General features: G+C 45.2%; 2 protein-coding genes across 2 annotated transcripts in view; both read left to right on the plus strand.

Moving 5' to 3' along the window:
- LOC119390742 (uncharacterized) overlaps positions 1-219 on the plus strand; it is a 356206-nt gene extending 355987 nt beyond the window's left edge. Inside the window, exon 13 of the mRNA XM_049414913.1 lies at positions 18-219. Within this exon, the coding sequence (XP_049270870.1) occupies positions 18-44 (27 nt within the window). The 3' untranslated portion in view covers positions 45-219. The remainder of the gene's footprint in view (positions 1-17) is intronic.
- LOC119390743 (uncharacterized) overlaps positions 1-25707 on the plus strand; it is a 490304-nt gene extending 464597 nt beyond the window's left edge. The window contains exon 12 of the mRNA XM_049414914.1: positions 25448-25707. Within this exon, the coding sequence (XP_049270871.1) occupies positions 25448-25480 (33 nt within the window). The 3' untranslated portion in view covers positions 25481-25707. The remainder of the gene's footprint in view (positions 1-25447) is intronic.
- Positions 25708-26160: the final 453 nt, after the last annotated feature.

Raw genomic sequence — 26160 nt, forward strand, 5'->3', positions numbered from 1 at the left:
GTTCGTCTTTCTTTCAGGTGTGCTTAGACGGAGAATGCGCCTAATTTTGCCTTTGCGACATAGGAAGATTATGAGTTTGGCTTTATTTGTTTTCCGTTTTTATCTTAGTTGTTCTTTTTCGCTTAAAGGCCAAGCACAGCCATAGAGCGCCAGCGAAATATAGACTGACTCGGAGATGTGTGTGATAATAAACGACGTCGCTCGACATTTTGACCTACACCAAGTCGCGCCTTTTCATTTCGTTGCTGTCTGTGTAGCACTTTTTTTTTTACAAAGTGAGCCATGCCAATATATAAAGCACCTCACGCGAAGTGCTTCCATGATTTGCTCGAATCGCCTCGTTTAATAACCAGAGTGTCGGAACGAAATGTTTTTCGTCTCTGTTTTAGTTTCGTTCCACCGCAAAAAGTTCCGTTCCCTTTCTGTACCAGAAAAAAAATGTTCCGTAACGGTTCGTGATGGTTTTTTTATGCAAAAATTTGAATTTAAGCTAATTATAAAAAGACATTAGATTTGTGATGTAGTTACTTGCCTTTCGCTTAAGAAAGTTGGACAAGGGTAAAACACGTTCTTCAAAGGAGCAGAAGTAACTGTACCATGAATTTCTACCAACTAGCACAAAATCAGTATTAATTTCAAAGTCATAGTTCAAAGTTAATTTCAAAGTCAATTTCAAAGACAAATACGAATTTTTTTTACTTGGCTCAGTGCTTTGTGTCAAGGGAGTGAGCATGATCTCAGCAGCAGCAATCATTGAGTGTACTCTCTGATGTGCGAGACCGCTGTTCTGATAAAGAGATCGCCAGGCCTGCGCGAAACACGCAGCACAGTCACAGCGAAGGCTGGAAGAGCGGACTTTGCAGAGCCCGTTCTGGAGTCCCTCGGCGCTATCAATACAGGTACATATGCAAGCTACCCACTACGGCATAAGGGCATCTTGATAGTTTTATCGTGTTAAGAATGAACGCCCCATAAAAGTGTCATCAGATGCATTAAGAACTGCAAAAGTACGCAAAACACGTTACCAATGTCGAGGGATAGTAACTTGGTGACATATCGCGTTCAGTACAACCACCCTAATAATTCCCATAGGGGCAGCTTTCCCGCTACCTATACTATTTGCATGGTCAGCATGTTTCACCGAATGGTGATGTTTTAATATTGTTTAAGCCTAAATGTGTTAAAGCTAAAATGACGACATAGCGTATTTTTATGCCGGCAATAGTAGTACTCAAGAAGACTAAGCAGTTTTGCCACGCGTCTGGAGCGGTCGTGAATATGGAGAAAACTAAGATTTCGTTAACGGGGAACAAAACCCTCTAGGTCTGCGGGTATTAGTTTCAATGGTGCACCGCTCGGGCACCTTGTGCCTTTGCATCGAATACGGAACACTCGGCCACACTGCTCGTCAGCACTCACGATTGTCAAGCGCGTCTCGCCAGCATGGATGGGTTGAGGAAAACTTTCTCTGTTCGCCTTTGCGCAGGTATGCAATGCCTTCTTTGTCGCAAACGTTATTTACGTGTGTCAGGTACTAAACTGCTCGTGAGATAAAGACCACACTCTTAGAGCAAAGGGCGTCGGGGCACTCCCTTTGTGAGAGTTTTGGCTTGTCCCGCTGGGCACTCCCTTTTCCGGGGTGAAACAACTCCCTCTAGACAGGGAGTGATTCAACGCCTCCTCATGGAGTACAGTACTCCGTCTGCGATTGAGTGAAAGCACTCCTCCGAGGGAGTAAAGCTATCACGTTGAAACAGCTTTGAAATAATATTAATCGAGCACAGAAAATGGCACGTTCATACGCGCACACATTCACGCAACCAAAACACGTATAGCGCTCGCAACCGAAACGCATACATTAGAGGATTTTAGTCTGTCCGGCACACCGCTATACGCAAAATGCTTTGCGCCGGAATACCGGGTGTGAACTGCGCATACGCACGCCCGGTAAACATGGCCGCGCCGCCGAAAGCGATTGCCGCCCACCTGGAATCTATCAAGTGGCCGTCGCGCGCTCTGTCGCTCGTTATCTCCGAACTGATGCTTTTGTTTGCGTTAGGTTCACGTCCTTAAGCTTCGACAGCAAGGTATTCGTGTCGATTCGGCACCGTTTTCGAGAGCCATACTCAAATAATCAACGATGTAGGCTTATCGAGTGACAATCCCGGAATCTCGAAGGTCATACATTATGTGTCGGTTAGTTGTTTTTATCCTCCATAGCTGGCGCAACTTGACGTGGCGGCAGCTACGGCACACAAAGCGGCTGCGAAAAAGAATTGGCACTCGAACAGCGTTTCACGGAATAATTTCTGTAATGCTTATCTCTAGGGGTAATTAGAAAATGGACATCAATGTAAACGCGCACGTATGACAACACATACAAATCGCACACGACACAGGAATCGAACTCATGACCACAAGCACCGAAAGCAGACACTCTAACCACTATGCCACAGAGCCACCGCATGCTTCCTTAACTTTTCACGGCCTTATATATTTACAAAGTGGTTTGCAACGAGAGGACGGAGCTTGCTACTTCTTTTTTTGCATCATCGGCGTGTGTTTGCACGTGGATTAGGTTAGTAAATAGTTAGCGCGGCGCCATGAACTCACGAAGGCCACCGTTAGCACCTTCAGCTCCGACTTCTGTTCGTCGTTTGTCGTGCCGCAAGAGAAATGATAAACGTGTGTTTTTTGTGTGTTCACCATACATCGTGGATGTCTCGCTCGCCCAAAAATTTGCTCATACCGGCGTGACAAGTACCTTTAGATAGCGAAACTCACGTACGTGTATTCTACGAGCGTGTGCTGTTGAAGCAGTTTTGGTTATTTTTGCCGCGAGCTGCAAGTGTCGTCAGTGCGTTCTCAGCTGTTCGAAGACCATCATATGTCGCATATTTTTGTTACATACGTCGATGTCAGAGTTCCAGGGGTATTTTAGCGTGCACCTATACAAGCATATGCATTTATTGCGCGTGTAGGTGCTGTTGCGATCTGCACGCAGGGTCAGCGGCACCTCTGAGCAGTTAGACGAATATTTGCGTGATGAGCACTTACGCGCGCTGAAGCACGACATACAGTGCTTCTGAATTAGTCATAGTCAGTATTTAATTGCTTTTATACTCGGAGACTAGCTACCTTTTACTAAGTAACATTTACTCTTCCGTATGACGCCGCCGTTAAAATGTATGTCGAAGGCGTCCACCAAGGTTAAGCACGATGTCCGTTAATTCGCGAGTGACATGTCTCCCTTAAAATAGATAAGATAATACTGTTACGCCTCTGTGTTGCGAACGTCCGCGTGTAGTTGGCACTACTACTGAAGAGATTGTGCAGTACCTAAAAAAAAAAGGCATTATTGTATGCCTCAGTGAAACAGCTGTTCTTCAGAAAATAAGGTGTCATTTTAATTAGGATATTTTTGTCACGGCAGGACACAACTTGACTTTTTCGTGATCCAGGATTACACATAGCACGAACATGAGTGCAGCAGATAAAAAAAAACTGAAAAAAGTGGGTGCCATGTGCACTCCTACTACCTCGTGTACCTGTAGTTGATTCCAAATCCTCAAATTATGCGACCATTGATAAATGATCAACCCATCAATGTTCGATCACAGTTGATATGTTTCCGTTTACTGCCTGTCGCTTATTTGCACGATATTTTGCAAGAATCATCCGTTAAACCCATCTGGTAACGCAAGCATTATCTGTGGCATGCAGTGGTTCTCAAGAAGGGGGGGGGGGGTCAGCGAAGCCATTTCTGGGGGTCCGCGAAACGCATCTTCGAACAAAAAAGAAAATACGCCTTTTTTGAAGAAACAATATGTCCAATGACAGCGGCCCCCACTATTTTTTGTTTTGCTTCACCGCATAACGGTTATGCATTGCGGCGGAGCTGACTTATGCTTTCCATGAGATGGCTGTAAAGCTTTTACTGCAATTTTCTACCACATGTGCTTTTCCAGGCTTGCATATTTGAAGAGAAAGCGTAGCGAGAAACAGCTGAAATGTGGCGGCAGATCGCACAACTCAGTGACAAGCTGTTGAGATTGAATTGGCGTGGCACTTTAGTTTGACCATTCTTTGCCACGGAGAAACGCAAGGCACCTATTTCATGCTGCATGTTGTGCTCATTTATAAGCCCTCACCCCCCCTCCTTACTTCTCACTGCAAGGGGTCCCTCATCACTTCCACCAGTCCACAAGGGGTCTCCAAAACATCCATGGCTGAGAACCACGACCTATATATCAGAGCCTGAACAATTTCTTTTACATGTACAAGGACTTTTTTGTTTGAATGCATTACAAATTCTTAAAACTTCAAATGATACAATAAATGCTGGTTGTAGCACTTTATTAGAATCAAAACAACATTCACAATGTCAATGTAAATTATACATTTTCATCTACCACAGAACCTATGCTCATTATTGAACAGATGAAACAACATACACAATGCAACCTGAGCACTAATTCACAGCAGTAAAATATTATGAAAGTATAGTTCGAAGATTCATCACAAAGCAAGACACATGCACTTCGAAATGCCAGTATGCAAGTACAATCCAAAGAGATGGCATGCACAGCAGTGGCGTAGCCAGGGGGGCACACCGGGCCTCCCTCGCCCCCCCCTCGAAATTTTTTTTTGCTATGGCATACAGAGCCCAAAATGACAACTGAACACATCTGCCTGCCCGGCTCCCACTTCAAATCAAGGAGACGACCCCCCCGCCCCCCCCCCCCCCCCCGAAAAAAATTTCTGCCTATGCCCCTGATGCACAGAGAACTTGGTGTCTGCTTACACATGAAGGCAACTCGATAAGTAATAAAGGCTTGCAACACTTAGGCATGGTGGTGTACCATTTTTCTTATATACTGCATTAGTTTGCCCTCAGGCATGAAAACATGTTACGCATGATTGTGCAGTTCAATGTTTTGTATAAAGACCTGTGGTGTCGACCATAGATCCATCTGCCAAGGTTTGTAAACACAGTCGCCTTTATTCACCTAATTTTAAGAAATAATGTAGATTTATAAAGTTAAGCTTGGGAACATGGCATTATTTCGCAACCCTATTCACCCGTATTATTATGCATAAATAGTAGACCAATGGTTGCAATATTTACATGCAAGCTAGTGCCATGAAATGCGACCGGAAAATTGGTTCCTCGTCACCTTCAACAGCTCAACTTATGGCTCATGCAGAAGTGCCACATTGAAAATGAATCCGCGAATACCGTGACAGGAAAGTTACCGCGGAGTTAGGCAATAACATGCTTTGAATTAAAAATTGCCCATCAATACTGGTGGTGGCTTGGCACATTAGAGCCAAGGACTGGACATGCCATGAGGTTGAATAAAAATTGAACAGGGAATAAATAACGGCTGTAAAGCAGTCAAGAACCATGCTTAGTAAATTAGATGAGTTTACATTCAGCATCTTTTCAAGCCATGTAAAATTTTCAAATGCACACTGTTATTGGAAAGTTTGGACTCAGCACCGTGCATAACACAGTGCAGCAGTCCAAGTGTTGACAATCCTAAATACTGAGAGATGTACAAGATCATCAGTATAGTATACTGTAAGGCACAGGAGTGTTCACAGAAGAGACCGTCTTGTAGACAAACAGGTGGGCCAGAACTGTTGCTGCTTTGCCAAAAGTGTTCAGTCTTCCAGAAAAAGATATCAAGCAAAGAATTCCATTAAGCTTTCTGCATCCATACAAAATACCCACTTGTCTTCTCTTACTGCAGACTTTCCCAAAAAACAGAAAAATACAAAATTAAGAAGCTGCCAAGTATTTTCTTGTGAGATATGCAATGAGTGTGCAGCACACTTTCATTCTTGTAATATCTAGAAAGACGCAGCATTATAATACAGAAAGACGAGGCTCAATTGCTTGTCCATGTTTTGCTGCCATGTTTTTATACACCTAGCAAAAGAACAAGGTACAATAGCTAGTGTGCAGTGTTGCTTGTTGTTTTGTGGAGGCAACGCCTATTACAAATATAATTCATTTATCCTCAAAACTTAGTGCAAGTTCTCCCAAATAAATTATTTAAAATCCTAGGCTAGACGGGACAAAATATAGATATATAGTACTTATGAGGCATGCCACAGTGGACAGCCTCGATTTTTTAATTTACATTTAAATATAAAGCTCTGTTTATGCCAAAGCATAATCTAGATGTTGTCTTTCTCACAGCACTTCGGACTAAACCAGCTGTGCACATAGCACCTGCCTATAAGCACTGCACCATCCTGCTTCTGCAAACTATGAAATGCGTGCATACTGAAAATTTTATATGCTGCTTACTGCTTGCTGTTACCTTAAATCTCCCCTAGCCAACACAAACTAGACAAGCAATTAATATAACTATCAAGTGGTAATGAATGTAAAAATTTTCCTAACAGTGATAACTTAAATCACAAGGCGCATGCAGCCCATCCTATGTTAGTCCTGTTGTGGCTCACAACAGGACTAATATTTGTGTCGCAAATTTGTGAACGGTTTTACAACTACCGAACACAAAAATAAAGTTAAACACCATAATAGCAATGCGCTAGTGAGCTTCAATGTATATCGATGTACATGCCACTTCATTGTTAATCGAATCCCGGCCGCCGCGGCTGCATTTTCGATGGAGGCGAAAATGTTTGAGGCCCGTGTACTTAGATTTAGGTGCACGTTAAAGAACCCCAGGCGGTCAAAATTTCCGGAGCCCTCCACTACGGCGTCTCTCATAGTCATATCTTGGTTTTGGGACGTTAAACCCCAGATATTATTATTATTATTATTCATTGTTTAGGTAATGCATCACAATACTGACCGTTTGAAGCAAAACGGGAATGTGAACTAGTTGGCGGGTAATAGGCGAGGTTCAAGTTTAGGCAATAAAGCTTTCAGTTGTGAGTAAGCGCTCTTGATGTGCACTTTCTTGTCCTTGTCTTCTTAGCACTGCCGTTATATAAGTACTGACCATTTCGCCAGGAACACTATGAATCCCTCACAATACAGTCAATATCATGCTACAGGTGTCTATTATCGAGGCACTCCACTGTAAATTCAGTATAGTGTTATAGGCGTGACAGAGTGCAGGTGCAGATTCTGCATACTGTATCGGATGACTGAGATAAGAGCTACCATGACATTGGACTCAAAATTGTGATACTCTCAATGTTTCCAATGTATCAATGACTTGCTTCATTAAACACAGGTATGCATTGCACAATTCAGAAATGGATTCTATTTGATCACTCTCTCCTAACGAGATTACTGCTACCAACCCAGGTTATGTGAAGTATCCAGATGAGCTTCAAGAGTTCTTATCAAGCTGCTGGTGTCCACAGCTGCATAGCGTTGCATGTGCCATCTTGAGCACCATCTGCAAAGAAAAAAAAATGTACAGATTTTTTGCAGTGACTCACTATTTCATGCTGCACTAAACAGCTCTAAAGCACACCAATACCTAATTCAGATAACCGGCATAAATTCAGTTAGACGTCCATGCATGTAACAATCTTTTAACTCTAAATTTATTATCCTAATGCACTCGAACACCAAGAACTAATTCAGTACATAATACAAAACTGGCAGTGTAGCTAAAGCGTTTTTTTTAATCTCAGGGAAAACAGATTCCAGAGCTTTTTCATTGCTGCTCCCGTTTGATGTTAGCATTGAAAGTGCTGCTGTGCTTCTTACGCAAAAGTGAGCTTAGAGACAGACTTTACGAGGCATCATACTCTTCTTTCCTGCTTTGTTCTTTTTCTGTAAAGTTTCTTTTGTATTATCCTTCATTCCTCGTACCCTCTTCCTTTGCACAGCATGGCCAGCCAGTTTGAGAAGTGGCTAACCTGCCTGTCTTCCCATCTGTTTCTTTCTTTCCTTCCTTCATTTTAAGTGTTGCAGCATTTACAAATATACACATCAAGTTCAGTAGTGTAGTGTTGCCAACTGCACAAATATTCATAACCTACAGCCAACCTACAGCCAACCACAAATTTCACTGCCTGTGCGAGACTAGAAAGCAAATACTTGTGGTTTCAAGTTCACTCCACACCTACCATTTCGTCAAAAACACAGCATTTGAGTTTCTGATAAATTAAGTTGTTTGCCGTGTATCAGGCTAATGAAAGAGCTCAAAACAAAGCATGATACAGCAAGGAGTATGTGCACAACAGCACATCCTTTGAGAATTTGCGATAGAGTCATCTGGTGACCTGCGTGCCATTGTCTACTGCTTCTGGTGCTGCACTAAACACAATATTCACATTCATCAAGAAGCATGAAGGTAGGAAGCTTACATATGACTTAAAGAAGTAAACCATAAGAAATGACGAAAGGTGTTCTGTTCTTGCTGAACATTAGTTTTTTTTAACTGTGATAACATTTAATAGCTGCTTAGCCTTGCTTCAAAGCTTCATAATAGTCTTATGACAGTCACATTTTTTTAATTATTGTCCCTCTGCCATCAGTATTGCATTGAGCTGACTTGCACTGATGTGACTGAATAAGCCTGGCACAGCTCGCACATCTTCAACTCGATGAGAATATCCACATGAAATTCAGGAAAGTTCAAGATGTCACTAATTATGTCACAAAATTGTCACGAATTAAGTGACAATATCGTAAAATGCACGTTCTTCACCATAAACGCTGTCACTTAGCAAACAACTTTCACATAATATGGCCATAATCATATCTCTGCAGCATAATTTATTCGTTCTAGTTCAACCTAATGACGTTATTACCCTATATATGGTATGCTGTTTCTTTTCTTGTCTTAGAGATGAACAAAGTGCGCAATGCAAAATTGTTATCTAAAAGTATTCCCACTTACTAATATTAGGGAAATTTGGAATAGCGTACGCCAGGCCCGTAGCCACAGGGGAAGGGGGGGGGAGCGAAATTCTGATGGAGGGGGGTGTTTTACCGAAAATGAATTATGAAAATAGGCGTTTTTCTAAAAAAGTGAAGGGCGCAACGAAGGGCTCCGGAAGTTTCGCCCATCTGTTTTCTTTAACGTGCACTGACATCGCAGTGTACACAGGCGTTTAGCGTTTCGCCTCCACCGAAATGCTACCGCCGCGGCCGAGATCGAAGCCGCGACTTTCGGGTCGGCAGCCGAGCACCGCAACCATCGTACAACCGAGGCTGACAACTACAATAACTGAATCAACTGAAAACAAAAGTTAGCCTTAATGCACACATGACGGAGTGATAACCGCGGCCTCTCGCTTGTTTATATTTTCTGAAAGCACGCTGACGCATTCACGCTTTATGGCAAGCAAAAAAATTGTATAGCACAAATTGTCTTCATTGAGGCGTACCCGCTCTTCGATAGACTGGCCGTGCGAAGCGTGTGCCTTCACAAAAGCTTTTTAAACGCGCATCAGGCATCACACGTATGTGCGCGTAATGCTTTTCCATTCTTCTTTTTATTGTACTTTCCACGCGACACACTGTGCAGCACTACACACGTGAGTGACGCGAAACTGAGAATACAGAAGCACCACTTACCGTTCGCATTTCCGACTGTGCCTAACCAGGTGCTGGCCGAACACGTATACACACGAAGGTGCAAGCACGCTTGAGTCTTCAGACCATCATGAAACCAACACGAACACGCTCACAGTACGCGATGTTGCACTGCCGTCGCTAAATGCCGTTCACGTCCAGCGTTGAGATCAGAGTCGCGCACACACAGGACACGGGCACGCACAACCGACACAGCCGAGCAATTCGGAAACTTCGATGACCGGGCAACGGGAGAAAATGGCGAAGGCAGCGCCGGGCGACGGCGAGACTTCGACTTGAGCAAGCACGCTTCTCCTCTCCTGGTGGGCGCGCGCGCTTGTGTGTGTGTGTGTGTCCGTTTTCTTTATTTTGTCTTTCCTCGCTCGCGCCTGCGTGCCTGCGTCGTAAGGTTGCGTTATCGTGTTTCTCTCGGCGGTTCATGTAACAGCCCTCCCGTTTAGCGGCTGCTTGAAGGAAGTCGCGTTTATATATATCTTTTTTTTTTGTGGACGCGATAGCGTCAAAGTGCTCGTCTCGCAGAAATTCCGGTGTCGGCGGCGTCGGCGTCATTGGTTCTGAGCGAAAAAGCAGCGTTGGTTGTTCGTGTGCGAAAAGTCGAGGTAGATGCAAAGAGAGAGAGGGCGTTTGCACTTTGGCTTTCCTTGCGGCACTGTGTGTGTATACGTCTCCATCGAGAAGCGCAGGCAAGCTAGCGATTGAGAAGGCGATAGTGTGTGTGTGTGTGTGTGTGTGTGTGTGTGTGTGTGTGTGTGTGTGTGTGTGTGTGTGTGTGTGTGTGTGTGTGTGTGTGTGTGTGTGTGGGTGTACGAATATCGCTGTCGCGTTTTAAAGGCGAAACTAAGAGTCCCCCCCCCTTTTTTTTCTTTTTCTTTCTCGTGCTTTCTGTCCACAGCATTTTATTGCGTACGCCGCGGCGTGCCGCCTCTAGTCAGCTAATAACTAGGATCTGACTCAAAGTGTGCGTACGTGTGAGTATAATCGCGTACATTTATGATCGCAGATTCTTTGTGCATGTCAGCGGTTTTCGTCGCGAGAAGTTGACGAGGAATCTATCGCCGTCACTTCATCGATTCAGCTACTGCCAAAGATATTAGACTGCACGAACTTTTCTTTACAGCTCGTTATATTTGGAGAGTTGCAAGACTAAAACAAGCTCTGAAACAAGCTTTTATATGGCAAGAGAGTAAAATAACCTTTTACTCTCTCGTGAGATGCGGGAGTGAAACAGGCACTTTACTCTCTTTCGCCAGGAGGAGTGAAAGGCCTTTTCACTCCTCCTGGCCAAAAGAGAGTAAAGCGCCTCCCTGAGAGAGAGTATAATGAGATCTGTGGGAGTAACACAGCTCTATAACTCTCACTGCAGGAGTTTCAGTTTTTAGAGTGCAGGCTGTGCATAGAGTATTCTTACTTTCGTGTGGGGGTATCAATGGGAACCAACGCGCAGGGGTAATTTGTTCCTCCCTTCAGTATCTGCTCGGATAATGCAATTGTTTGTACTCTAACTTAGGCCTCGTTTTGTAGTAGGCGCGTTGCTTATAAATGTACCGTGCTTGTAATTAGCGAAGCCATTTAAAATTCCGCTTTATTGTTAAATTCGAGGCTCTGACTTACTCACGCTTCAAGTTTGAAAAACAGCATGTAGACGAAAACGTGCTCTATTTTCAGAAAAAGACGTAAATCCATTTCCATTCAACTCCTCCAAGCGTTGTCCCCATTCCATTCCGGGATCGCGAAAATGTTTAATGATTCAGGAGTCATTCCAATTCTGAAGTGGCAACTCCGCAACACTGGTGGGAAGCAATAAACTACACACTCTTTGCGCTGTTAGGATTGTGTGATGAGTGGCTGTTATTTTACTCTTCTACCACGCTACATTACGTATGTTAACACGATTACTAGCCCGACATGACGCCTGTATAAAGTATTTTTTCGAAGGAGTTACAAGCACCAGCGTGGCACCGTGGTGGAAGACCCGACTGCCATGCAGAGGGCGGGGGTAATATCCCATCCGATCCTAGAAATTTGTTTCCCATTTATTTCCTCTTATCCTACAAATTTGTTTCTCATTTATTTTTTTCTTATTTCACGCGATAGCGGTCACGGACACGGGCGGCGGCTGAAAACTATGGCGCGAAAATCAGCTGTTGTGATGTCATAAGAGCTATCGCTCTAACTAACTTCAGCGCCGACAATGCCCTCTCCACTTTGGCCTTCGTCACAGGCGCGCAAATGTCCACTTGCGTTAATATAAACATCTCTGGTTGCCACTGTTTTCGTTTTTCGCACAATTTCAACATATCTTTGCTTTGTAATTACTGCCTGAGGAACGCGCTAATACTGTACCCTGAGATATCCTCACATTGCATGAGCTCAGTTGTTCGGGATTGCGAAGTGTTCTCGTGAACCGAAAAACGGTTGAAAAAGTTTCCGTTTCACTCCGGAACGAAATAATCGATAAAGTTTCGGTTACCTTTTCGTTCCAGTCAAAAATATTGTTTTTTTTTTCGTTTTTCGTTTCGTTCCGACACACTGAGAATAACTATTTAACGGGTGACTTAGGTACATTCAAACTAGCAGTTTTGCTAGTGTCACGGGCGACAGCAAGCGATGTGGACAGTGCCGTGTTATGACTAATAGGCCTGCAGTGACATATTGCAGCCAGAAAAAGACCTCACACCAAAATTCTTTAGTTCCCCTTTAAAAGACCCATCAGCTTGCTTTTAGCCGTGCGGATAGTTGGACTTGTTGGTTGCACATATTTCAAGGGACAGCGCTATAAACAAGACGACGACAGAAGAAGACGTACACAGCGCGTACTCTCAAGAATTTAATTGTGAAAAAACAACGCACCGCGTATATGTACCATGTTCACTCAAGATGAACAGTCACAAAATATCGAATCACGCAGGATGCCACAGAGATAATGTGCTTTACATTCGTATTAACAGCCAGCAGCACAGCTGTTGTGTCAGCTGCGGGTGTCGCAACGAGGCAGCGGTCACGCCGACGCCTCCGACGGGAACGCCAGCGTCCACAAGGTCCTGGCGCCACTGCGCCGAAGAAAGCGTGCATTCAGTTCGAGAGCTCGTCACCAACTGACGTAATCGATATTATTTTCAATGCGTCTCCAAGTGCCCCTAGCGGCACAGTCACACAACATCGGTGCCAAGTGAGGCGCCCCGTGGCATCGTCCTCATGAAACAGAAACTAGAACAAAAAATGCACAACACAACATCATCCCCTCCTCCGAAAGACGGAGACATATAGAAACCTGAACAACCCTACTTATGCAAGCTAAGGCATCAGCCAGGTTTTTTTTAATGCAGCACGTACACACTGTATCAGAAAATTCACAACATAGAGCAGCATTCAGTGCATACAAACACGTATCTTACGACAGTGCACATTCGATGCATACAAAGATATCATATGATACTGCACTTGCTCAAAAAAAACTCAACAACGTTGGGCAGTCTGCAAATCGAACTGGTTTGCTATGCTTTAGTTTGCAGCGGCGCATCTCCAGCGAAGCACTCTGTTCTGTACGGACTGGTGACTGAACTGCTTCACCACCTAGACTTGCAGACACTGCTGCGGAATGACTTCCGGGCTCCGTGTCCCTCTCCACGGGTTCACCTGCAACGAAAGCTTACTTAGCTTACTCCACCTGCAGCGAAAGCTTACTTAGCACCGATGCACTAGATTTAGAACAACTAGGTGCCCCAGCGGAGTAAACCTCCCCCCCCCCCCGCCCCTTTAAACGATGTTTGATTACACGGTTGAAATCAAGAAGGAGAAATGGATATGGGCTGGCACGTAGCACGTCGGCAGGATAACTGGTGGTCATTAAGGGTAACTGACTGGATTCCAAGAGATGGCAAACGCGTCAGGGGGAGACAGAAAATTAGGTGGGTACATGAGATTAAGAAGTTTGTAGGTATAACGCGGCAGCAGAAAGCACAGGACAGGGTTGATTGGCGGAACATGGGAGAGGCCTTTGCCCTGAAGTGAACGTAAACAGGCTGATGATGATGATGATTACATGGTGGCCACATGTAGTAGTATTCGGGAGTGCAAGTGAAAAACGTTGAGTTGAATTCATGGGAAGGAGTCTCTTGCGCTTGAGACGAATCCGCATGGTAGATGACTATTAGAGAAGTGTTGCAGATGTTCCCGAAAGGAGGGGTAACTGACTTTTTGTAGTACTGCATATGGACCTCTATACTTGGGCCGCTCCCCTGGCATGCGAACCTTGATTGTGTGCACGACTTGAACCTCTGACGGCCTAGCGCCTCGACGATTGTCCACATTAGTCTTCACAGTTTATTGGCGTGAGAGACCCCTGCTATACGTGTGCTGAGTCGTAGGTGACGTCGTGTCTTGTCCCTATGCAAACGTATTAAGTCAAGAGGAAGTCTCGGCTGTCTACCGTAAAGAGCAGGAGACACTCCTGTGGCATCCTGCGGTGAAAATCTGTATGTAGCTAAGTACTAGGTTAGGACTTCTTTTAGTGGACAACGTTCCAAGTGGGTAATCTGAATATGTTCCGTAAGAGCTCGATTGACGCGCTCGATTTCACCATTCATTTGAGGAAAAAAACATGGAAGAACTCAAATGCTGAATGCGCCTTTGCAACAAGAAGTCCTTGAACTTTTGTGACAAACGGGAGATCGTTGTCCATGAAAAGCGCATCGGGAAATACTTCCCTGCTGAAGAGTGTAGAAAGCAATTGAATCATGACTTCAGAACTTACCGTTTGTGTGAAACAAATCTTAGACCATTTCGAATAGTAATCAATGACTGAAATGATGAAATGTGCATTCTAAGGAAAATTGTCCAGAGGGCCCAACATCTCCCAAGACCGATAAGGCCACGGTGTCGGTTGTACAGAAGTAAATGCAGGCTTGACAGACTTATCGGCCGCTTGACAGATGTGGCAATTGTACACAGCATTCTCTCCTACTTGTCTAAGGCGGGCCACCAGTACCTCTCCCGAAGACTCTGCTTAGCGCGAACTATTCCGGGATAACAATCATGAGCAAGCTGAATGAGTTTGTAACGAAAAGATACTTGGGTAACTATAGTCTCTCATCGTGGAAGAGCAAGTCCTCCATGCAAAACAGTTCTTGTTTGACTGCAAGATATGGAAGAAATTCAGAAGAAAGTTCAGTGCCTGAAGTTCAGTGTTTGTAATACAAGAACTAACGAGTGAAATTATTTGCTCATCACTGTCTCCATTAACTGGTATCTAAGAGCCAGTCGTGACAAAGCATCTGCAGCAACATTGTTAGCACTCTTACTATATTGCACACTGATGTTATGGTACATGAGCTTAGAGCACCAACGAGAAATCCGGATTGGGCGAACGCCCTAGTATCCTGAAGAAAGCGGGGCAACTAGTGCCTGATCATCCGTGCGCATAGTGAAGCGCCGGCCGCATAGGTAAACATGCCTCTTTCACAAGCAAACAGGCAAGCAAGAGCTTCACGCTCAGTGGCGGAGTACCTGCGCTCGGCAGGGGACAAAGTGCTGGATGCAATGCGATGATGATCAGCTGTTGTTGTTAAAACTCTGCTACAAGTCCAATATCGGACGTATCGTATGTTACGACTATGGGCAATTTTTCATGGAAGATGCTAACAGTTGGTGTGGAAGACAGTACTGATTTAATTTGGATGAAGCTCTGCTCTCCTTCGGCTGCCTTTGGCGACTTAATTGGCGCAGCGGTTCAGTCAAATCTGCATAGTGTGACACAAACTTTGCACAGTAACCGACAAGACCAAGAAAAGACTCCAATGTCATTGCATCAGAAGGTCGCCGTGCACTGACAATGGCCTTCACTTTCGATTCTCCAGGCGTTAAACCTCTGGAACTTACATTGTGACCCCATAATTGCAATTCAATGGCAGAAGAAATGCACTTGTTATTCAGTTTCATTCCACATTCACTGATGCGAGTAAGCACAGCATGCAAATTGACACGATGTTCTTCGTGGTTTCTGCCCAATCGAAAAAAATTGCGGGCAGTTTACACTCAGTGCCGCAAAGCTTGGCACATCATCATAATTTTGAAGCACGGGCCCGTCGCCGCTCGTATTCACCGTCGACCGACACGTTTTCGAGATACGCGGGTTCCTCCTCGGGAGTAGGCATCTAGGCTATACACTATAAAGCGGAAGTTGCGCGCGAGTCTCCGTCAGTGCACAGTAGCGGTCAAACTTTTATGGACCACGGGAGCGCGTGTCAAAAAGCACCGCGGCGCCTTCTGACGTTTGCCTGCGAAGCTTGAGAGCACGTAATGCGCACGCGCGCCCTTTTTCACCTGCCAGCCTGCTCGTTCGCTCTGTTCAACAGTGCGCGCACCGGAACGCCAGAAGAAGCGGAATGTTTCACTCCTGCAGTGGCCGCGGAAACACCGAGCGATGATATCGTGACGAAAACACGTAATTTGTACTGCCAGTGCTCGGTGCGCGCCACACTCTACGCCTTAGTCCCAGACGCTGCGCGCGCCGAAAACATGCATACGGTGTCAGTTTTTCCAAAATTAACCTTCGTGATAAGGTTACTCAACAGCTTTGCTTCGTGGAACACATGCACGCCGGAATTTCTTGCGGTGTTCTGTGGAGGTGTCCTGCGCCTGTTCATATGCGCCTTGGAAGAAGAAACATGGCATGCACGGGTTTGTAGCAAAAATCTGCAAGGAATTCCGCGTGAATATATCCAAAAAAAAATTTTGATTGTTTGGTGAAATCTCCGTCCTCGACGAGGACGAGATATTCGTGAAAAAGAAAACTTTTCTTTCAGGCAAATCACATTTATTTCTTTGTAGCTTTGTGCGACTAACCGGTGGACGGCCTTCGTGCCTTTCCTAACACCTTTCTCCAACTTGTGGTAGTAGACCGAACTGGGTGCTATAACTCATATGCGTTAATCATATATTTTTGAATTATTATGGTTTTACGTACCGAAACCACAATATGACTAGGAGGGACGGCGTAGTGCAGGGTACTGGAAATTTGACCATCTAGTGTTTTTTAACGTGCAGCTAAATCTACGTACACGGGCTTTTAGCATTTAACTTCCGCCTAGATGCGGCCGCCGCGGCCGGAATTCGATCCCGCGACCTTCGGGTGAGCAATCGAGGACCTTAACCACTAGAATACTGTAGCGGCTATAGACGTCAGACTCTGCCCAGGCGGCGCTGCGAAAAACACCGCCACCAGCGCCCTCATCGTAGCCCTGGCACTAACTGGGTAGTGCAAAGAGAGCCGCCCGCAAGCGAATGTGCATAGGCCGCAATATAACCCTCCTCTTTCGTTGGTGTCGAGGCGCGGTTTCCTGAAAATCAAGGACCTGGAAAGCTTCTTCCGCCAATCCACGCTTCAGAAACAAAGGAAGCTGATCAAAGCGAACTGCGAGTATAATGCAAAATAAGTTTTAGTTATTCCCGCATGCTGCAACTCGCAAGTACAAGCGAGCATCACACGACACCGAGTTCGAGGCAAGCCCTCCGACATCCGTTCCCTAGAGCCTAAATGCGTTAAAATCGGGTATATACGTATGCCACAGCGATAAAGTACCTACATACACGATCAATTTACTTAGCTATGCATCTTACGATCAGTGGTGCAAAACTCGGTTCATCAGGGGCGAATGGCTCCGGCGATTTTCGCCTTTTCACTTGCATTCTCCCTTAATTAATCTCTCGCTTCCTGTGCATTGGAGTGTTCTATTACGCATCCTCAAATGGTCTCTTGATGGTCGTCTTCCGTTTGTATGTACTGCAAATGGGGATACGTGCGTGTCCACTTTCGCGGGGTACAACCAAAGGCAAAACCGTGGCCTCCGAGATAGCTACGGCAACCGCAGAGGACACGGGCGAAACAAACCTGAAGGGGGTCACGACCAACATTCTGCGATTTACTTGTATGACGCGCGTGGTGTTAGCTAGTTAGAACCGGAACTCTGAGCCTTCAAAACGTACGTACGTCCGCGATGCTGTGTTGTGACGACCAACTCGTCGCGGTGTGCGTATCACGCGTCTTCAGTCTGCCTCTAGCTGCTCACTTCGTGTTACACGACAAGCACCGCGGTCAGAGCCTCTGCTGAGCTTCATAGTCAAGGTTACCACGGTTTTGCATCAGGGCTACGCAAAACAACAGCAGAGCCACACATTCATGCCACCGGCTGTGGAGAACGCGGGTACTTCGCTTACCCAACACGCTCGCAACGGCCCGTCTCCAGCGCTCTCGCCTTTCTTTTTCGTACGACAACTATGGAAATCGGTAAAACTGAACGTTGTTATTCAGTCTTTTACGTCCTTGGCAATTCACAACGCAACAGTGCGTCTTTTGCGGAGTTTCTTCGTAGCGTGCGGGGGGCTCTCGTCTGCTGCTGTTTTCGCCGTCATTCAGGCGAGTGATCCAGCAAGCAGTTCACGACGGCTCGGTGGCGCGTCCGACTAGCGGAGAGCAATTCACAGCTCTCGTTCTGAGTGCTAAATGCGCAAACACACGCGACATTAAGCTCAATCGTTGTTTCGCACTCGCTAGTTACACCTGGTCCGATAGCAAACTGTGCGAGAGAGTCGGTCTATGCACTACTCAATACTTCTCCGACAGGTGGCGCCACACATCTTGGAAACTCCAGAGTCTGACGTCTATGTGCGTTAAACAGCCGAATATAGATCCCTTGAAGAGAAGAGCAAGGAAAGAGAAGCAGCCATGAAAGCAATTTATTTTTCTTGCTAAATAAGATGAAAACTCAAGTCTGAGGTTCAAGACGGGTCACCGGTGTCGGTATTTGGTGAGACGACCGTCGGCGGCAATTATTTGCGCCACACGACGTGGTATTGATTTGTGCAGTGCGGCCACGATGTCTGGGCGTGCACGAAGTGCTTCCCACTCCTCCCTCACTGCTATCCATATTGTGCCTTTTGTGGTACTTCCAGAGTTCCGCGCCGCCAGTTGGCGTTTGATGAAACCCCAAACGTTTTCAATGGGCTTAAGGTCCGTTCCTTATGGTGGCCACTCCAGTGTGCGTATTGTCAAGGTCGTCAAGGAGAGATTTGACAATGCGAGCAGTATAAATTGGACTCCTATCTTGCTGGAAGATGCAACGCCCATCCTTAAAAGGTGCATCCAGAATGTATATAGGAAACCAATTTCTGCTCTATAATACGAACGTATTTTGACGTCGTCCACTTCCCATCGATGAGGACTAGTGGCCTAAGTCCTTCTCGGCTCATGGCGGCCCAGACACTCACGGCGCATCGTCCGCTGGCAAAGACCTTCTGCGTGAATAGCGGCGAGTTCCTGACCATGAAAGAAATGCACAAGGAAATCAAACAACTTTATTGCAGTTTAGATATGATGTGACATCTGATGCGATTCTACGTTTGTGACAATCGACACATCTATTATGCAGTATTACGCAACTTCTTGCCCGACATAACTCCTCTATATATTTTTCCAAAGCCGCCTCAAGGAAAGCAAGTGCGCCAGGGTAGGACACTTAACTGCTACGTGGGTTTGATTCCGGCTGGAACCTTGACTTTTATGCATTTTTTATAAACTCGCTAAAGTTACATGGGCTTCCGTGCCGCACGCTGCGCTTATCGAAGCCAGCGTCTGATAAGGCGCTTAAGGCTTTCGCCTTAACAAATTTCGGAGCTTTCCGTGCAATCACAACGATGCAGTTACGAAACATGTCCGAGTGGGGGCACCGGGAATAATTTTGATAGCAAGGGGTTCCCTAACGGTCCACCTTAACCCTGATGCACGTTCTAAAGCAAGAACCATAATGATATTACGAATGTATAGGAAAAGGAAACAAACTGCGAAACCTTGAAACCTTTTACCTGGAGTTCAATGTGCGCCAAACGCGTCGTTTTCGGTCCCAGCGGCTTGAGAATCTCGTTTTATTGGCTGAACACGACTTCATTCTAGTCCCCTGAACTCCACATTTGCACAGACAGCTGAAACTGCAGTCGCTGTGTCCTCTGCCTCTCCGTGATGTGGGGCTTCTGGGCTGCAGCGCAGTTTTTAAGCCCTGCTTCCACCAAACTTCTTCGGGTGGCGGAAATGAAGACATCCAACTGCAGAGCGTCTCTTATGCCTTTCGCGGATATATGAGGGTCCGCTACTACAGAGGCAACAATTAGTCTGTCGCCCCCATCTTCTGTGCACCTGCGCCTTCCACTACGCTCATTGTCTGCGATTCGCCCCGTCTTTCTGTAGGATTGGATGGCATGGTTTACCGCAGTTATCGACCTTCCGAGGAGCCGGCAGATCGCCCGTTGCGAAAGGTCTTGGATGCTTCAATCCACTATGCCCCTTTTCTCGTCGGCTGGAACCCATGGCGGCTTTCTCGAAGACAAAGCGTTCGCTTGAAGCACTCCTTTTTTATTTTCTTTTGAAAACGACATTGACCAATAGCATTAGCTAGCATGTGCAGCGATTACGTCTTTCAGTCTCACTTCGTTGAAATGTTATCTTCACTGCGCATAAATGGCAGCAAAATAAGGCAACATATTACACGAGCGTAGTGCTACTGGAGCTGTGCTGCAAGCCCGCGGGCATCTATCGAGTGTCGGATTTGCAGGGTTCATTTTAAAATGAATGTCGTATTTACTCGAATGTAGCGCCAGATTTTTTTTTTCAGATTTTCCTACCTAAAGTCGACCCTCGCGTTACAATCAAATAAGGAAATTCCCTATTTTTATTACTGGACGCAACGAAAGGTCGGCCGTCGTGTTACAATCGAGTAAATATGGTACTGCGCTGCCAAATTAACAAACCAGTCAAACATATTTGAATTCAGGTGTGCTTCCCTGAAATTAGCCGCAGTAGTTTTTTTTAAACAAGGCGAGTGGAAACCACACAGCTGCTTGAACAAGAGAGAAACTCGCAATTTAATGACACTTCTTCTTCAGCTACTCAATGTGGAGCATGTGATTGTCGTATATGGAAATGTAACAAAGTGTTGAAATTGGTGACGCATCTTTTTGCTCTCAGGATTTCTTTCGGTTCCCGAGAAAACATGAACCACGTCAGTTTTCCCTTCACTTCTCTGCGTCTATTCTATAGCGGCGCGATGTCTGGATGCGTACGAGCTGATAACGCGTATAAGCATTATTAATAAGTGCATTGGTTTGCCGCGATACAGCGCAAAAGGCATCGCTCCCGAATAATCTTATCACAAAGGTCAATTTTCGAAAAACGGACGCCGTATGCATGTTTCCGGTGCCGCGGAGCGTCTGGGACTAAGGCGTAGAATGCGGCGCGCACCTAGCATTGCCACTACAAATTACGTGTTTTCGTCACAGAAAAAGCGACATCTAGCGCTTACTCTGGCGTTCAGGTGTCGCCGTCCTGTCCCGTATATGTATATGTATGTATACATAAATAAAAGCCACAAGTAAAAATAATTCAGAAGTAAAAGATTCCGAAGCGTTTGAGCGGGGATTCGATCTAGCGGCTCCTCCCTCCGCAGCGCGCTGTTTCAGACAATTACGCCATGCGGCATTCGTTCTCAAAGATACTGACGGCAGAATACAAACGCACGTGGCGTTTGATGAAACGCACGAGATGCCACACGTGGCGAAATTAAGATTATGCGAGACGCGGGCCATGCTGCGTCGTTGCCCGCGCTGCGTTTGCGTCGTATCGCTGGCGAGTCACGGTGGTTGTCCATTTTGGGGTTGTAGCGCAGCGCCACTCGCGGCCAGTCGGCCAGAGAAGAAAAACAGCGCCCCGTGGCGGCACGAGCTAGTGGGAACGCTTTGGCTCTTGTAGGCTTATGCCACAAGAAGGAAGAAACGAGATGGCTGAATCAGAATCACAGTACATATCGTAAACCGTGACCAGGATCATGAGGCTAAAATTGCAGCGAAAATGCACAAGGCACCTACGAAGAAAAGAAACGTACGACACAAGCGCTGACTAACAACTGCTTTATTCTTTCATAAGCTAAAGCATATATCAGCCCAAGGCAACCTTACCGCACATGCGCACACAACAGCCCCAAACAAAACCTGTGACAATGAAGATAGTATTAGATAAGTGAAGACATCAAATCATATTCAGATTGGTGCAAGGACACAGAAGTAAAGAAGAAATCAGAAGCACAAATATGTGCGTTTGCGCTGTAATTTGAGCCTCAGAAATACGTACCAACTAGACCCAAATGAAGTTTTATTTTAGTGACCAGAATCCACGCCCACAGGGAACGCCAGACGTGGCGTCACGTGCCATTGCCGAACGCCGTCTTTATGTTCTTCTCTCGAGGTCGCACGGTCTCCGGTTTGCTTCGCCGCCCGAAAGAAGGCGTTGCAGGGTCTTGGCAAAACGCGAGCGCAAGAGTCGAAGAGTGGCTTCCGTTCTGCACATGCGTCCTGGCGACTCGCAAATTTCTTGAGTGCCCAATTTTAAAACACTCTAGTGTTTGCCGGTGTTGAGATATGCGTCTTCGACTTGTACTATGGCATACACTGCGTGGTCGACCATGCTCGCGTCATTATTTCTTGACGGGGAGTTTTGTACGTCTTGTGCTTTCATCGCAAAGTTTCTTTGAAGCTATAGACCGCACGAAGGCCACTTTGCTCGCTGCAGCGGCCGCATTTCTTTGGTTCTTCTAGCTGCTAGTTAGAAGAGCCAAAGTAGGAGCCAGTTGAAGTAACAACTGTGGCAGTTTGCACTCGTCCTGTGTATACCTGTGTGTTCTTTTCGTGTGTTCATTGCGTTTGCGCAACGCACTGCAAGTGTCCAACTGTGACAGTTCGCAATCGCCTTGTGTGTTTTCTTTTCCCGTCTCTGTTGTGCTTCAGCAGCACGCAGCAAGTTTCTAGCTGCTTGCTGTTCATCCTGTGACACTCCAATTTCTTGCAATCGCATTCATTACTTCGCCCTTGAGGCGAAACTGACTTTTTTCATTAAGAAGATGAGGGAGGCTAGGATAAAAAGCTGAGAAGCAAGTTTACTAGAACCTGCTCCCCCAAAAGTACACTGGCGAGTTTAGAGCAGTGCACATCGACAGCCTTTTTAACAGGGTAAATTAATAAGAAGTGAGAAAAAATGAAAGGACGGAAGAAACAGGATTATTAACAAAGCAACGCATTTTCATTGGAAATAAAATAATAATAAGACGTCGCAAGAACTTATAACGGAAGATAAAGAACGAATTTCGGAGAATTGGAGATTTAGAGGAATAAACTCCAATGAACGCCGAATATCCACCAAAAAAAATAAGTAAACTCCAAAAAATACCCACCGAATTTCAAGAAGAATAAACTCCGAAACCACGGAGCCTTATATAGCCAGCAGTTATTCACATTTGTGTAACTTTTCTTGAAAATTATGTCGCTTGTCGATTACGTAAAACATTCTTATGTTTCAAAATGATGGATTGTTGGTAATTCACATTCGTTCAAAAAGCTGGGTCCTCTACTAAGGGACCTCTTTCTTGGTCCCGGTGTTTGCAGCGCTATGACTTCATTGAATGAAAGCAGCAAAGCGGTGCGTCAGCACTCATCAGTCAAGTCTGTTCTTTTCTGTAAACTTGCGTGATCGAATCCCGGGTGCGGCGGCTGAGTTTTCGTTGGAGGCGAAAATGTTTGAGGCCCGTGTACTTAGAATTAGGTGCACGTCAAAGTACCCGAGGTGGTTGAAATTTCCGTAGGCCTCTGTAGAGGGCCGTCTGTACAACACGTATACCCTGAGAAACAAGTGTATACAGTGTGCATTATTTCTTTCAGTATTTGTATGCTAGTTGTGCAGACGTCCCTCTAGCACATTGTGCCAACGACTCCACAGGCTGCTCTCGGGCGTCCATACTTCCCATCGGGCCCGCCTAGCAAGTTCACATTGTAACGCAAATTCATTACTCGTCGCCCTGACAGCGTGACAAGACTTTCGACCACTCACGAGCCACTGACATACATCTCGCATCTGGCCGCTGCCTGTGACGAGTGTCAGCTCTAAGGGCGACCACGTGCTTTGCGGCGAAGTGGCAACAAAATGAAATGCACTGCGCGTTGGGAGGGCCAAATTCAAAAATTATTTTCTTCCTTAAAACAAAAAATGATTTCATTAGACTTTCTTCATTACTTAACGATGAAGTTTTCTATCAAACGCCACATGACGAGGATTTTTACTTGGACCGCATTAGTATGAAAAATACGGTCAAACATGCGACAAATCGTACATTTTCTCTAATATCACCATTTTTTTCGGAAAGATTTGAAGTCTATTTTACCCCTAAACATTTCTGTACTAAAATACACTTTCCTGGAAATCAGGCTATTATTGATATTGGTTAGGGTGAGTTCCAGATAGCTCAAGAAAAATTCACGAACTTTGAAGATTATTGTAGTTTTTGAAGTTACGTAGCTGGTAGTGAAACACAAAACAAAAATCGGAAATAATGAATGGGACAACTAAACAGAACCCCTGCGATAGCCCAAGCGCGGTTTCGTAGCTCAGCACACAAAAATACATTTTATACACATTTTTCTATTAGGTACAGTTTAATAAATAGAAGCGAAATTCGAGGGGTGCCAGGACCGTCAAAACGTTTTTCGAGCAAAAGTGTTTTGCCACAATACTCCATGTGGCACAGGAAAAAGGCACAAATTTTATCAGCAAAATCTGCGATGTGCGAGCGCCACGTCTGGGACGCTTGGCGTGGAATGACACGCGCACACACACACACACACACACACACACACACACACACACACCACACACACACACACACACACACACACACACACACAATGCTTAACAATGTTGGAGACGTGGCTAAGGACTGCGCATTATTCGCTGGATGTGGTGCCTATAGTTTAGGTGCTTATTAGTAAAACAGTAGGTTGTCATTACAATGTGAACACGTATGAAATGGCATGAAGTGTTTAAAACCGATTCAGAGAATAATTTTACGAATCACAGAAATTTCAGTTTGTTTATAGGAATTCATTGTACGATGAAGGCATGCAGACGTGAAAGAGACACAGACAAACCAAACGCTAGCGTTTGAGCTGTCCGCATCTCTTGTTTCCGTGTTGCATGGCTTACTTTCTTCTAGAATAAACATTTTTTGTTGTTTTACGCGAGCGGCAATTGTTCTGAGACTCATCTATATAACCTTCGAGTAGTATTTTATTTTTCCCAGAGGAATCGAGTGCACCACTGTAAAGTTGCTACAAAAGCTTGTTGCGGCTGTCATGCATCCACCACAGTGTTCCTGTTTGAGTAAACCCGGTGGAAGTGCCTTGTTGAGTAACAAGAGGCAGCGGCACCAACTTTCGTTGATTGTCAGATAAAAACCCTAATGGTGTTCGCCCTGACTTGTGTTCTTTTGACATCCTTGATCAATCTCTATAAAACTTGTTTAGTTTATGTGTATTTCTATGCTGATTTTGAAAATGCAAATATTTTTTTTACTATTATATGTCGCGTTAATTAAGTATATCAAACATTTCATGTGCCATGTTAGGCCTGCACGAGTTACAAACCTGAATGAGTTACAAAGTAAGCATATCACAATAACATGAAATGGGAACTGTATGCAACATAACCAGAATGCATGTTCTAAACCCACTTAACAATAGTTATAGTATGCTGAACATTGACCAGCAAGTGTATGTCTAGCTGGTGATTCGCTCACGAGAGTTCAATATTACGTAACTTTTAACTCAAATGGGTTTAAAACGCGGGTTCGTATGTGGGCTAGTGGGTTCATGAACATTATGCCAGAACAGCGCAGTAAACTCCTTTAAAATTATCGCATACAGTTTTTATCCCCTAACTATAGCGATATGTCGATTTACTTTGTAACTCTCCAAGTTTGGAAAGGCTTGCTCATCAAGACACATGAAATTTTTATGTGTTAAAACTGCGTTTTCTTCCAGATGATTGCATATTTGAAATCGCCACATAAGTAAACCTAAACTCAGCAAGTTTCATCAATATCGACCAAGAAGAAAAATAAACGCATTATTTGTTGCAGAGTGTCTCATTGAGTGCCACGAAGTGGTCACACTGACTCTTGCCAGGGGAGTCATGTACACCACTGTCCTTAAGGACAACGGAGTCAAAGGAACGCTTCAGTGGGGGTCAGCGTTACCATGGCAAAGGGGTCACCCTGACTACCTGGAGGTACTAGCGGGAAATAAAAGGTCGCGTAGACTCCTACGTTGGAAGTTATACATACTCTCTCTGCTTGTGAAGAAGGAAGTCGTTGGTCTGAAGAACGAAGGGAGTCGTTGACACCCCAAAAGGTCATCATATGTGTAGCAAGGCGATTACCACCCAAAGGTAGTCAGTACAGACACCCTTTTTTTGAGAGTGTAGAGCAAGAAACGTGTTAGCGCATATGAATGAGCTCCGGCACCTTTCGTCAGTGAACGCTTCAACACACTGTGATCGAAGTGCTTACTATGCGCCATCGGAAAGCGCATTACCGTGCCGACACCTGACAAGCGACTCTCAGCGATATTGCACGTCACCGGGATAAAACTGAAAGCTTCTCCCGGGCTCTGTGTAATACGTGCGGCATTACGAAACCAAACACTGTCTTCTCTGGGAAATTTGCACGTTTTCCACAGCTACGGAGTACAAAACG

This window comes from Rhipicephalus sanguineus, chromosome 4 (assembly GCF_013339695.2).
Source record: "Rhipicephalus sanguineus isolate Rsan-2018 chromosome 4, BIME_Rsan_1.4, whole genome shotgun sequence".
Classification (NCBI taxonomy): Eukaryota; Metazoa; Arthropoda; class Arachnida; order Ixodida; family Ixodidae; genus Rhipicephalus; species Rhipicephalus sanguineus.